The 14104-nt window shown below is 33.9% G+C and overlaps 3 protein-coding genes and 1 long non-coding RNA gene across 5 annotated transcripts in view; 1 reads left to right on the top strand and 3 right to left on the bottom strand.

The window, feature by feature from the left end:
• The window catches only part of LOC106108288 (E3 ubiquitin-protein ligase MYLIP), a 29258-nt gene extending 25776 nt beyond the window's left edge, over nt 1-3482 (bottom strand). Inside the window, exon 1 of the mRNA XM_013289415.1 lies at nt 3127-3482. Within this exon, the coding sequence (XP_013144869.1) occupies nt 3127-3210 (84 nt within the window). The 5' untranslated portion in view covers nt 3211-3482. The remainder of the gene's footprint in view (nt 1-3126) is intronic.
• Nucleotides 3483-4274: 792 nt separating this feature from the next.
• On the top strand, nt 4275-6863 carry LOC106108302 (V-type proton ATPase subunit G). Its single transcript, XM_013289437.1, has 4 exons — nt 4275-4439; nt 5596-5696; nt 6095-6193; nt 6419-6863. Exons 1-4 carry the CDS (start codon nt 4358-4360, stop codon nt 6488-6490), a joined length of 354 nt encoding a protein of 117 aa, XP_013144891.1. The 5' UTR covers nt 4275-4357; the 3' UTR covers nt 6491-6863.
• LOC106108202 (trypsin-like) lies at nt 6563-11534 on the bottom strand. The gene is made up of 9 exons (XM_013289301.1): nt 11505-11534; nt 10508-10639; nt 10196-10324; nt 9844-10066; nt 9142-9421; nt 8757-8845; nt 8023-8086; nt 7125-7282; nt 6563-7006 (listed from the first exon to the last, which is right to left on the bottom strand). Coding segments are annotated over exons 1-9 (1110 nt in total). The 5' UTR covers nt 11506-11534; the 3' UTR covers nt 6563-6972.
• Nucleotides 11535-11695: 161 nt separating this feature from the next.
• LOC106108250 lies at nt 11696-13718 on the bottom strand. Of its 2 annotated transcripts, none has more exons than XR_001225913.1 (3): nt 13659-13718; nt 13047-13101; nt 11696-11930 (listed from the first exon to the last, which is right to left on the bottom strand). It is a non-coding gene; the product is annotated as an uncharacterized LOC106108250 (long non-coding RNA). The 2 variants fall into 2 exon arrangements; XR_001225914.1 differs by having other exon boundaries at nt 11696-12475; nt 13659-13717.
• Between the last annotated feature and the right edge of the window lie 386 nt (nt 13719-14104).

Here is a 14104-nt window from a genome sequence, read left to right as displayed (position 1 = left end):
TTTTTTAATTAAAAAGATAACGACATGAAAAGGCTTTGGGTTTGTTTCCTTTTACCTTGAATTAATGTCGACTGCAGGAAAAATAACGACATCCTTCATAGAAACACTAGTAGAATGACAAAGGGAATTTTAAATCACGTAAAGATAGGTTTTGTCCAACGTTACGGTGTGTAACATGTTACACGGTGAGCATTCTTGCCGTAGCACTACACCACCCGTACATTTTCCGCGTAACACGTTCTGAATGCAGGAATGCTCGACATGTAACATCTTACATTACATTTGTTTTTAATTCCGAGGGTGTCGCTACAAGTTTCAGTCAAACTCTACGGTTTTTGTATAATTACTCCGGCAGGAAATATAACTTAAGTAGGAGTAGGCCTAGAAAGAGTGGATGGATTGCGTGAAAGGTGACATGATCAAGTGAGTGATGACTGAGATGACGTATGATAGAGTTATTTGGAGGACAAAAACTTGTGCCGACCGTACAGGAATAGGATAAGGCGGATGATGATTATCGCCAGTCTGTCCTTTTCCTTATTTAGTGTCGCATATACTCATATACTCTTCCATATCTTCTTTCATACAATATTGGGACTATCACATACATAGTATATTTCCTAAAACGATAATGTCTTGTCGTTTGAGGAAACGAACAAAATAATCAAACATACGTTAGTCGTTACCGTTATGTTAAATGCAAACATTATGATATGGCAACCGTTTGGTATCTACTAAGTGGGTTGTTACCCTAATTCGAGTTTACGTAAAACCTCGAATTAATTCGATTTAATTCAGGCCAAATGTTTTAATTGTTTATTAACCTTATTAAACATTTTGTGACAAAGAATATTTACGAAATTATGTTGCTAGTTTGAGGAGAGTATAGTTTTAACACGTATGTCTTTATGTGTGAAAGGTTCTTTATAAAGTAATCGTAAATTAGAAGAAGCGTATTTAACAAAATGTATTTTGTTAAAAAAGAAATTTTAACCTTCCAACACTTTCGATATAAATTATCCATTGTAAACAAAATGACGAAAAAGCATCCAAAATAACAAGTTAAAATTCGCTAAAAAGAAAAAATTTAAACGTCATTTATTTATCTGAATATTAAATAATTAATCTAAATATAAATTATTGTTCTTTTTTCATCGCAAACTTATCTTTGTTTAATAGTTTGAGTGAATTATTAATATTTGTTTCCCTAGCAACATTTTTAATTACATTTGGTCGTATAATTAATCTAAAACAAAGTTTAAACAATATCATTATCTGACCTATGATAAGAAACTGTTTATATTATAACATTTTGCATTATCTCATTAAGGAAAAATAATTATGTTACTATTAAATGATTGTATTACATTATTTTGATAAGCAAGTAATTTACGCAATTAATTTATCATATTTTAATGGCAACATTAAGTCAATTATAGAGTATGCGTGCCTTTAAAACAGGCCGTAAACAAAAAGTATAAAATTGTCTTAAAAAAGAACAACGTTCCAAATTCAAAAAGCGTCCATTCCTTTTCGATCACGCAGCGAGCACGTGTCGATCGCATGGCGCGTAGAGAGCTCAGCTGCTGAGTGGACTTTGGACCCGGGTTACAATCACCGGTGAATAACGTGCCTCGATTTAGCGCGGATCGTATTATTTTCATTGAACTAGCTACCGCTAGGTTTGCAATAGTTACTATTATGTCGTAACCTCGCAATTTACTTGATCTTTAACCAGTTTCAAAACGACGATGATTTTATTTAACATCGCAACGAAAATCAGAGATAGAGATAATTAATACTGGTGAATAAACAACCATTTTAATTATGGTTTTTTAAAAATAATTATTATAGCTATCAACGAAGAAATCATATTTTTTAATTAATAAATTTCAATAATAAAGCCGATTACGCTATAAAACCAAGCACATAATGAAATTTTATATGCCGCTTGTTATTCTTGAATCGTGTATGTTATGAACAGCGCAGCAAAGGAATGAACACTTGAATATTCTATAAATAATAACATTCTTAAAATACCTTACACATGTCAATTACGTGAAAAATTTAATTACAGTAACAACTGTTTTCTTAGTAATTTATACTAGTATAAATATCATTTCTAAGGTAACATAAAGACATAAGGCACCTTACGCAATAAAATTCCAAACCTCATTTCATTGTTTTGATAAAAATAAAAGTCCTCATTTGGGTATTATTCCAACCAAACTTTATGACTGCTCGGAATTTCGCACGACGCTATTCGTACAATATAATTTCGAAACGTATAATGCAAGGGGATATTACTGTCCGTAGTTTTCTCCACCCGGAATGACCCACCTGCCTTTCTTAACAAGTTAAGCCCGAGCCGTAATAAATTATGAATCTGACAATACTTATCAGAGAATATCAGAACAGCCTAAATTCATTTTGGAAACAATCCAATGCGTGCCAGCGAATAAATTTTAGCGCCAAAATATTTGAATTTAGATTTCTATTGAAGCAAATTACATGGTAATTGACTAATATTGTTTAACCAAAACATCAAGCATATAGAAACACATCCATAAACAAAAACAAAACATTTGCCAGTCTTTTGAGGTTATGTTATATTCATTGTAACTTTTACAGTTTCAGAAATCTTATTAGGATGGTTTTATATACAGAAACATATTTACATACAATAATTTATTTTAATAAAGTAATTAAAACACCTACGTTATTAATTTATAAAGTGTATGATACTGGCCAGTATAAAAACGGCTGCATAATTAAAAAGTAACCTTATTAAATGGAAAAAATATACGTAAGGTGAGCGAACAATGCCGAGTCCAAAGTCCGCAAGTCTCGATTGTAGTGTGAACGTGACTCGGTTTTTGACGATAGTTAATAGTTTCACTACAAGTGACAATTGAAACTTGATAAAAAATGCTTTAATTACCTTATGAAATACAAAAAGAGTATATAATGTTAACAAGTTAATGCCGTTATTGGTTTCATAACAGCCGAACTACAATTGTTTATATCTAGTGATTTACATGTAAACAAAGGTTTCCTTGCTAACTTAGTTAAAAATTATGAGATTAAAATGTTGTAATATATCGTAATATTGCAAATATTACTTACTTTTTCAAGGCAGTCTTGTCCAATAGAGTTAGGGTCCACTTTGACTTCCAAAATCACAGAATTCGGCTGACTAACTAACCACATTTTGGATAATTTATTAAAATCAAAACCGAAAAATTAATGAAAATATTTAGGTCGAACGTTATTAAATTACTAATACACGTTGAGTTTACACTAAACTTTCAATGTTTATCTCACTCGCGTGAAAAATTTGTTTAAAAATGTCTTTCGCAACGCGCTCTGTGAAATGTTTATCGCGTATTCTTTGTGGAAGTAAAACTGTGAATACTTCCATACGACGGCCATACTACGTTAAGTTTGCCACCGAAATGATAAAGAAGTGACGTCGTGACGCAGCAATTGCTTTGGTCGTGGTTCTTAACCTTTACGTCATTGGAGGTGCAATTCGTAATTTGTAGTTACCATTGCTTGCTCACAATGTTTTGTTCGATTTGACTTTCAGTATAACACAGCAATGTAATATGCGTATTGTTAACAATTTTGACGTAAAACTTTCACAGGTAAGAAGTGTTGTTTCTCTTTCATCTCTTAGTTTTAGGGAGAAAGAGACAGAACTAGTGCTCTGAATTTCCACCAAAGCTGAGTGCACATTTGTTTGAAACACGTTTAATTAATAAGGAAAATTAAAATTAAAACTAGTGTTTTTCAAACAGATCCATTTTGTTCACTTACCTGTATTTTACGCTTAATTTTTTTTCGATAAATTTGATTTTTTTCTACAAATATTAAATTGATCATATCATTTAATTCTACTGTCAAAGAAAATATGATTTTGGTTTAAAAATAGTGCCAACGCCATCTATTGCGATATTAAAGCGTAACATTTTATTCTTCTAGCAACATTTTTGTTTTTATCTTTAAAAATTCCGTTACAAGTTTTCTCCTTTAAGTTGTTTATTGAAAAGGTCTTTATTTATTGTCTGCAAACATTGTTCTGCTTATTTCTGCAATAAGATTCTTATTAAAAATAAATATTTTTTTGTTTAAAACTTCACAATACTATAACTGTACAAGGTAAAATTAAAACTTTTTTTAAAATCCAATCCATTTCACGCACGTAAGCGTAAGCACGAGCTGATGACAGCGCCAATTGTGACAACATGTAGGAATTAATTTAATCATATGACTCTTTTCCTTTGCGACCCAGTCAGCTATCGATTTGTGTCTTGGTCTCAGTTCTTGTAACACATTTTTGTGCATATCGTTAGAAATGGCGAGCCAGACACAGGGGATCCAACAATTATTGGCTGCTGAGAAACGTGCAGCTGAAAAGGTCTCGGAGGCAAGAAAGCGTAAGTTAATTGTTTTATTTGTTCATTGCGTATTAATTCCCTATTGCCTGTTGTGTTGTCTATATCTTTCATAAAAGGTATTTATAACTGATATATAGTTGTATATGGCATATAAGATTCGTAATTACGATTTGGGCGTAGTCTTCGGATCACCGTCACATGATAGTGACTATGAGATCTTATACGTTCTAGATAAAAAAATACCTTTAATCTGTACATTTTTTCTATTGAGATTTATCCTACATGGAATTCATATTTTTAAAAATATCTAATTACCCTTTGTATGACTTTGTATCAGACATCTTATGAAAATACTTAGTCTTATGTAAGTTATGGAAATTTGCGTTTCAATTGCTGTAATATATATTTGTATACTTAGTAAGTAGTTACCAGAACGAAACTACATTGAATGCTTGTAACTATATATATATGACTGAAGTACATATAATATACCCTAGATAAACATTTTAGTCTGACTGAACTCATGTAGTCTTTGAATACTAGAATTAGTACTAAGTCTAGTTTATACTTCCAAGGTCATTAAGGGATGGCAAAATGTCTCCGATTCACAGTTTCAGTTGTTGATAATGATCACAAACATCTGCCAATCCATATTACCTTTCTTTAAATCACTATTCAAAATGTTACTGAAATAACTAAAGGTGCACACAATTATAACTGAATAATCATACTATATAGTTAAAACTGTGTAGACAAAGAACTGCAACTAAAATTTTGCCTACACATGTCAATTTTGATCTGTACAGTGGGACTGTTTAGTTTAAACTGGGGGTGTGTAGCAGACATAAGAGTATAAGTCTGGTAAGCTGATAAACATAATAAATAGAGCATCATAATTTAGCAAATGTCCTAAAGTAGAATTCTTATAAGATTGCTAGAACAATGAAAGAAAAAAAATAAATGTTTATCACTTATTTCTTATTGTTTAAATAGATTTAAGATTAAATTGATATTCAGTAGTTAGGGTTTCAATTCATATTCTTCCCAGTATAGTTATTTTTAATTCATGATTGGTTGTAGTCTTGTAGCAGCCTCAAAAGCAGCCACAACTCCTCGATCTGCTTGCTATACTTCTGTACAAGGCATTGTTTATCTGTTACCATCTGGTCTAATCTGGTCAAATTGTTTATTACAGGAAAAGCGAAACGCCTAAAGCAGGCCAAGGAGGAGGCTCAAGATGAGGTAGAAAAGTACAGACAGGAACGCGAGAGGCAGTTCAAAGAATTTGAGGCCAAGGTACATTTAATCTTCATTATAATGTGTTTCTAATTAGAGTAACCCTTCATAAACATGAATATAGTGTTAATAAATTAGCCTAGCTTACTAGAATAAATAGCTATAGGTTTTTATCACGATTCTTCGATTAAGATTAATGTCAACTTTGTTTTTGAAATCTCATTTACTTAGTCCCGATCATCTAATAAAAAACATATGTTATTTAGTGATAAATAAAGACACATTCAGTTCAACCTTACTTGTCAGTTGTTCATTTTAAATTTGGACTACATGTTGATAATCATTTTTGAAATAAAAAAAATTAGTACTAGTCCTCACTGATCATTGCCCATCCCTAGCTTAATAGCTGGCGACACCTATTGACACATGAGTATTGTAATGACATTTGTCTTTTCCAGCACATGGGTACTCGGGAAGGTGTTGCCGCTAAAATTGATGCTGAGACCCGGGTTAAGATTGAGGAGATGAACAAAATGGTACAGAACCAGAAGGAAGCCGTAAGTAACCAGTTACCATACATATTTTTAACAAGCTTCTTATGACTTGCTTAACATTCTTTTTGGTGCTAATAATTCACAGATCCTTAATTATAGTTCTAATGAAAAGTAGTTTAAGATTGAAAGTTCAAACTGCAATAATCTTGGTTTTTACATCTTGTTCAAACTCTCTAATTATCTTAAAATTTAATTTAATTTAATATTTGCAACTGGCAACACTTTCAGGTAATCGCTGACATCCTCAACTTGGTGTATGACATCAAACCGGAGCTCCACATTAACTACCGCATACAATAAGGCATTTTGTTATGCTAACTTCGCATCTATTAAATCTTAATGCGAACTCAATTATAGTTCTTATTGTTATTACACTGTTTTTAATCTGTAGGCATTTGGCACAATGTTAGAGCGCGTAAACGTCAAAGTGACAGCGCGCGGCGCGGGAAATGCAAATGGCCGCCATACTCGATATACGGAACGAGTTTGCTTATTTTTTCCCCTTATTAAATTAATTATTACTTAATATTAATAATGTTTACTCAGAAATCAGCTCGATATCATTCCAGAAAAGAAACTTCAACATCGGTCCGCTATGAACGCATATTTTAACTTATATTATTATTCCATGTTGTATGTTTAATAGAAATAAATGAATGTTTAACTACGAAGATTTTGAAAGTTTTTTTTTTATCTTCGTCTTTATCGAGTAGAAAGTTGGTGTACTTTATTAGAAGAAATATATTATTGATTGTAACAATTCGTTTCATTGGTGTTTTCGGTCAAATTTTCTCTGGATATTTTGATTCTAAATATCTGTAAAAGAAAACAAAAATTATCAACCCGTTCAGATCTATGAGTACCAAAGATTATAGACAAGAATGTTTTTTAATGTTGCCATAACTTACAGTAGCGATGTTTAAAAAAAAACTACCTTGTTTTCTTCCTAGCGTCGACATTTGTCAGCCAATCGGCAACAGCACCGACAGAAGTAAATACCGCAGGTTTGTCTGGCTTATCACATCTCTTAGCAGAGAAAGACAGTATGCCGACTAGCACACCATCCATTATAGCTGGACCTCCCGCGTCGTGCTAGAGAGTGAATAATTTAGGGTCGAAGATTTATTGAGATTTTTGTAGAATATGGAGCAAATTAATTGGACGTCTAATGTTAGGACACACTAAGCTATCAACCACAATCGATCTCCAATTCTATAGTACGTAGACTCCTTTTTCACTAGCTTTCAAAATGGCGGCCGTTTGTTGGAGTAAAGTTTAGTGGAATAAAGGTGTTTACATATTTTATATTAGGACTAGCTGTACCCGTGCGGCTTCATCCCCATGAAATTATAAAAATTTTATTTTATTGTTTTCATTTGTCAAATTACCAATAGCAAATGTCAAACTGACATGACATGACAAACCTTGGCAATCTTGTTTCCTTAATGTTGGCAGCAACTTATTATCTCTTTCCCACATTAGGGTTTTTATCCAAAATATTTACCCCCTAAGTTTAATAGCGTGAAAATATATAGCCTAAAGCGTGACGTAAGTGTAGGGCTTTTTATTACAAAAATAATTATTCAAAAATACGCTGTAATTGCTGACATCTTAGGCAACAAAGAAGTGTGTGTTTACGCTATGGATAGATAGATAGATATATGTAGTACTTCGCAGTTATCTACAATCACGGGACACTTGATTCTTATCTTTATTTTATCTACTTCAAATAGATTTCTCGCGTTTTATTATAAGCAACGTGTAGGAAGTTATTACAGTCTAGTTATTATTGTTTTCATAATTAAAAACAGTATGAATATAATGAAACTTACATTGCAAACGTTTTTTCGTATTGTTATATATCCGGCACAAAAGTTAGTCCGTGTTACTAAATCTCTGGAAAAATCAGTTTATCAATTCACTAGCTGTTGGGCTGTTGCTTGCGACTTCGTAGGCGTGAAATTTAAAAATAATAAAAAACAGCCTATGTTACTCTCAGATATATTACCTTTCTAATGGTGAAAAAATTTTTAAAATCGGCCCTATTAATTTTTGCATGAATCAAATACATACAAAAATACAAATTTTTCATCTTTATAATTTTAGTATAGATATAGATAAAGTTTTAGAGTAATGGAACTAGAAATAACAATATTTAAGACAACGAAAGTATGAAGTATTGTTATGGCCCATCACCTTCAACTTTCATGCCCGTAGCTACCACAGATATCGTGCCAGTATTAGACAACTTATTTAGTTGATACTGTCGCCTTTAATTCAGAGCAATACTTCTCGTCAAGACTCAAGTTACGCGCCAATCTATCCATACTTCTAGTGCCATTGACAGCTGTCAGCTAGGGACGTGCCGTTTATGCCGATAATCTAGAGTTGCGCCAATTCTATAGCACGGTACTAATTTTATTCCTAACACTAGCTACTTTTATGCCAGTTAGCTTACAAGTATGTCAGCTATTGGCATGAGTACCACCATTACGCTGACAAATACGAAATTTGAATCTGTTACAAGATTTTAACTTTCATTTATTCAAGGTTTTAAATAACTCACTTTCCATAAACGTCCTGGCAATCAGAGAAATCGTAGACAGGCAAAACTACCTTTTGCAGCAAAACTTGTTCTTCAATACTACCGTGACCCTATAATTTAGTAAAGTTTAGTAGATTTTATACTTAACGCGTAGCTCCAAAAATAATTAGTAACCAATCTTGTATTGTCAAGACACTAAAAACAAATCCAATTTTATATAATTAGAAAATAGTTAATGACTATCTCAAGGACAAAGATGTCCATTATTAAGATTAGGAACCTAGTTCCTTCCCAACATAACCTCTTTACATATCGTCAGTTTATGAGTTCTAAGTATTTGATTTGGCACGTTAGAATTTAGAGTTTTCTTCTGTTCTACGTGCCAATTGAAGCGCCAAGTACTCACCCAAACTGAACCCCATCCTAGGAAAGTAACCTCTGTATCTGTTGGTATGAGTTTTTCGCGGGAATGTCCAATAACATCCACATTCCTTTCGCTTTTAATTGTTATATTCTTATGTAGTTTGACAACAGCTACGTTGAATTCTAACGTATTTGGCTTGTAGTTTGGATGGAAGAAGATATCAGTGACACGGTAGACTCGACCACCGGCGGTCGCGTTGTTGGAGCCGACCCTGACGGTCAGCATTTTGACGTATTCACGGAAGAATCGGTTGTTGTACTGCCTGGGTATTTGTTAACAGTTAAAAAAATATTTAATCTTGATGAATAGAATATACTAGTATTAAAATAATTAAAATAATCTTTAGATGTTGCGAGAAAAATAGCATTTGCAGTTTTTCAATTGAACGTGTTTTTAAAGCACTAACAAAAGTACATTTAGAACGGCGCACATCTTTGACTAAACTATCGCAAAACGTTGCGCGATTGTTATGTTCAAGCGAATTCAACTGTTTAGCTGCACAAACAAAAATCGAGTAGTGTGCTCCATAAAATCTCTAGCTACTCTCTAGCTAAGTTTATAGCGCGCTCTTCTTATATTTAATAGAGGCCACGGCCCTAATGTCTTCACAGAGTGGTTCAAGATACTTTTAATTCAAAATTTGTTCTAGAAAAATCTAGAATTTTGAACCTTATTTACACTTACAATTGCATACAATGTGCTGCGGTCATCACAGTGTCTTCCTCTATAATCGCACCACCACACCATAGCTTTCCGTTCATCAACAGAACAGCCATGAATGGATAGTCTTCTATAGAAGCGGTTTCATCGGGGTTATAGATTCTGCGTATTTGACGGTTGCTGAGAGTTGTCGATGTTGGTTCTTCTGTTGTTGTTGTTGTTGTTGTTGTTCCAATACTAGATGGCGCTGTTAAAAACAATATCAGTTATGGAACTGAAGAACCACTGGCTGTCCTTTTTTCACACAGACACATTTAAAAACGTCGAATTCTGTATACAAGACGTTCAAACGAATGAACAAATGAATGAAACTTACTCTTTATTTCATTTGTAATTGCGGATTTCATAGTAATGTGTTGGCTGACCGCATTTAGTAATTGCTCGATGGGCTTCTTGTTTTCGTATTCACTGTTTTTATCGAGCATTTTCCTGCGAATGCCCATAACTAGCAGAAATACGTTAATTTAAATTAGAAGATAATAATTATGAATTCATTCCTAGGCATTTTAACTAAAAATTAACTGATCCTGACTTCTATTATTTTATAGGTTATGAAAAGATTGCGACAGCAAAGTGTTATTTATGGTATGAATTATATTTTAGGTTAAGTTGAAGTGTTAAAACTTACCCGGAGTTTCCTTCGCCGCTGTTGTAATCTCTTTAATATACATACTGGACTCTGAAGGCGCGAGATCTATAGACAAGCTGTTGTATTTCTTATATTTTCCATTCATACTTCTACGAACAGGCTCTTCTTCCACTGGCGATTAAAATGTACTGAGTTAGTTAGTCTTTTTATTTTTAACTACAGATTTTTCCATACTAAATATACTTTAATGAGTCTAATGCAAACGAGTAAGTGTCGTAATTAGAGGCAACATTTTTTTAAGAATCAGAAACCCAATTAAAAGAACCTAAGGTCATGGATGGTTTTAGCATTTTTGGCGGTCTGGGCGAGTTATTAACTGAACTAAAAAGCCATATGAAGACATAAAGGGACACCAAGTCGTCTGTCACTTGTAGCGTCTACGTGCGCCCTGGGCGGCTGCATCTTGCCCTACCCTAACGCCTAATGGTTTTGGTGTACCTTTTTATGGGTTTTGACTGCCGAATCAACTACATCTACAATGTCGTATCAGTTTCTTTATTCACAAAGAAAGGTTTGTAAAATGTATAACTTTAAACTGTCGTGGTTTTTACAAATATAATGTTCGTAAGATACGGGTTTCTTACCACGATTGAATTGTTTTAGCTCCCGATATTTCGGCACAGTTGCATGCGCCATGTTCACGGGCTGACTGAAGTGATGCGGTAGTGTGAAAAAAAAAGTTGGTGACCACTACTATTACTGTCCTCGTTTTCACTAAAGTCCACACTAGCTGTTTGCTGTCGACAAACTACACTTACGGTGTCAATTCAATCGTGGTAAGAAACCCGTATCTTACGAACATTATGTTTGTAAAATGTTTTAGTAGAGTCGAAGCATGAGAAGATATCGGAACTTCTAGAATTGTGTTAACTCTTTTTGATTTTTTATCTTTTATAATCATACTAGTTTGTTTACAGTGAAAATTACTAGTAATATAGAATTATTTTCTTTAATTAATATTATTTTAAAAACTTACTATCGTCAGAAGTTTCTGATACATAATTAATTGATTCGTCATGGGTTTGACATAATAATATGTCAACCACTAACAATAATATTGTCACAATTCTATTCCGCATCAACATCTTTGAAATATTCACTGGATTGCATATTTCAATAATGTAATATCTTATTTATTTAAAAAACAATTGAAATAAAACAACGCAACAGATCGTAAACATTTTATTGAACAATTGGTTAAAGAAATCGATTGGCGAAGTAGTATTTTGATTTATTTATTAAAATCAGTGACCGTACCAGCCGTGACCCAAGCTGGGGTAAATAGAGGTTATGATTGGTACATGCACTTTAGGTACAATATAAACCCGTGGTATTTGGATGACTGGTACGGTTATACCATGGTTGATCACGCTTGTATATCCTGAGACAGCTGGTGATGTGACTGTGAAATAAATATTACTTAGACCCTATTTTCACTAAGCAAATAATCGCTCGCGACTGTAGACAGTGACAGCGTTAGGATACGGCGCTTTGAGCCGCCCAGGACGCTTGATATAAAGGAGTGTACTCCTTGTAAGTCTGCAAATTACATTGACACAACACTTAAATACCTTCCCTCAGTCATGGTAAAAAATAGGGCGCTGTATTAATCTCGCCCAGGGCGATAGTAGAACATAGAACCGGTACTGACATGGCCTTGGACCTTAGGCATATTTTTGTGTATTTTCAGAATTACAATCTCACATTTTTAGATATGTTCACCTCTAAAATCCATTTAAGAAATAGTTCCTCGCTTTTCAAGGATAGCTTGGTAATTGTTTAGTAGAAAACGGGTCTATGAGTGCGTCTTTATTCTATCTATATCAACTTCAACCTGAGTAACTAGATATTACGGGGTTGTATAGATGTGTTAGAGTCCAATCCATCGAGGTTTATGCTGGTGTAATTTCTTAACGCGTAAGGATCTCTTCGCCGCGAATCCCTTCACTGCAAAAGGGGTATGGTGTCAGTTTTTCATCAATAAGCACTCAAGCCCATAACCTAGGAGATAATACAGAAAAGGGGGCAAGAGATATGCGTGTTAAATAAACATTCGCAATATCAAAGGAACCACGGCTACATTGCCGGCCTTTTAGAAGTACGCTCTTTAGGGCATTTATTTTAATATCTACCAATGATTAACTAAAATTCTGTTTAAAAGTACTCCAATACGTGTTACCTAGTCAGTAACGGTTTTAGCACTCGTAGCGCCCTGGACGAGTATTTTATGGCACTCATTTTTACCTTCCTTTGAAGGTTTAACTGGTGAGACTATAATTCGCTTTGACGCCCCTATCTGTTAACGCCCTGGGCGATCCCACCGCGCCCTACTCTAACGCCAGCACTGTATGTATATTAATATTGAAACAAGTGACTATAGCTACAACTAAAGCCGTAATCTCTGAATATTCACACCTTTGGATTACGGGCGTGATTGCTTATTTTATTACGTATTCCTTTACTAACGAAGAATAATTGTTCTTCAAATATTTTTAAAGGATAAAAAATCAATAATTACCATGACCAACTGGATTGGCCACTGAAAGGCCGAACAGGGCAAGCACTATGGCGACCTGAAAATTAAGTGATAATTAAAAAAGTAGATTAACTACCGTACTCAGAGACGTTAAATGTCACATATAGTTTGAATTTTAAATAATAAATAACCATAAATCATATGTGAGTGGGATAGCACTGTTAGAAAACTATCATACTTAGATACGAAAATTAAAAACGACTCAACAGACGCACTTATCCTTCGGTGACGGCACCAGTTTCAGACCCTTCTGGGGTCCTTCTTCAGGATTAGTATTAATTAGCTTTTGTTCGTGGTTACGTCGCGGTCACAAATTAATACTCGTTCTGAAGAAGGACCCCCGAAGGGTCCGAAACTAGTCGGTGCCATCACCGGAGGATAAAAGTGTGAGTTAAGCCGTTCTTAATTTTAAATAATGTCTCACGATAGTTTAAACAATTTAGGTACTTAGAGACGTTAATTGGTCACTAATAGAGCCCTAATGACCTTCATTTTTAAGACTAAATCTTTATTTAGATTCATTCAACTCTGAGTATTAAGAACATAAAGATAATAATTAACCAAATATAAGTTAAGATATTGTAAAACACTTACAGCACACTTCATGTTATCCCTTTCAACTTGTTAACTGAAGAAATCGAATCAAACAATAATTACTCACCTACTCATATATATACAATCGCAGTTTCTAAATTCACGCATCGCTAACCAAACATCCTGTATATTACAATATAAATAGATTATTAGACAACTTTGTATGTTGGAAAATATTGATCTGTTGGACATCCCTAACAGTGGTAGTGCCCGCTTTAACATCTTAGCACTGCAGGGCACGCCCGGTGTAATACCACGATCACACAGAAGACAGGCGTGAAATGGAACCAATTCCGTGTTTCGTCTGACAAGAATGGTGCCGGAGGCTTAATTTTAGTCCCTTTCTCTTTACCATCCTTTTCTTATAAGAGGATGGGAAGAGGAAGTGGATTTGACGGTGGATATGCATAGGAAGGGGAAATATCCTCTTTATGTGCGTCTCTTCC

Source organism: Papilio polytes, unplaced genomic scaffold (genome assembly GCF_000836215.1).
Source record: "Papilio polytes unplaced genomic scaffold, Ppol_1.0 DF821733.1, whole genome shotgun sequence".
In the NCBI taxonomy this organism is placed as follows: Eukaryota; Metazoa; Arthropoda; class Insecta; order Lepidoptera; family Papilionidae; genus Papilio; species Papilio polytes.
Note: the sequence above shows the minus strand (reverse complement) of the source record. Positions and strands in the feature narration are given on the sequence as shown.

What these genes read in the sequence shown, in the direction of transcription:
- LOC106108202 (XM_013289301.1), bottom strand. An exon ending in AGCGGCGAAGGAAACTCCGG is followed by an intron (nt 10,325 to 10,507) that starts GTAAGTTTTAAC and finishes TATTTCTGCTAG; the next exon opens with TTATGGGCATTCGCAGGAAA. An exon ending in AATTACAAATGAAATAAAGA is followed by an intron (nt 10,067 to 10,195) that starts GTAAGTTTCATT and finishes TGTTTTTAACAG; the next exon opens with CGCCATCTAGTATTGGAACA.
- LOC106108302 (XM_013289437.1), top strand. Translation starts at nt 4,358, where the DNA reads ATGGCGAGCCAGACACAGGGGATCCAACAATTATTGGCTGCTGAGAAA. An exon ending in GGTCTCGGAGGCAAGAAAGC is followed by an intron (nt 4,440 to 5,595) that starts GTAAGTTAATTG and finishes TGTTTATTACAG; the next exon opens with GAAAAGCGAAACGCCTAAAG. An exon ending in TACAGAACCAGAAGGAAGCC is followed by an intron (nt 6,194 to 6,418) that starts GTAAGTAACCAG and finishes CAACACTTTCAG; the next exon opens with GTAATCGCTGACATCCTCAA.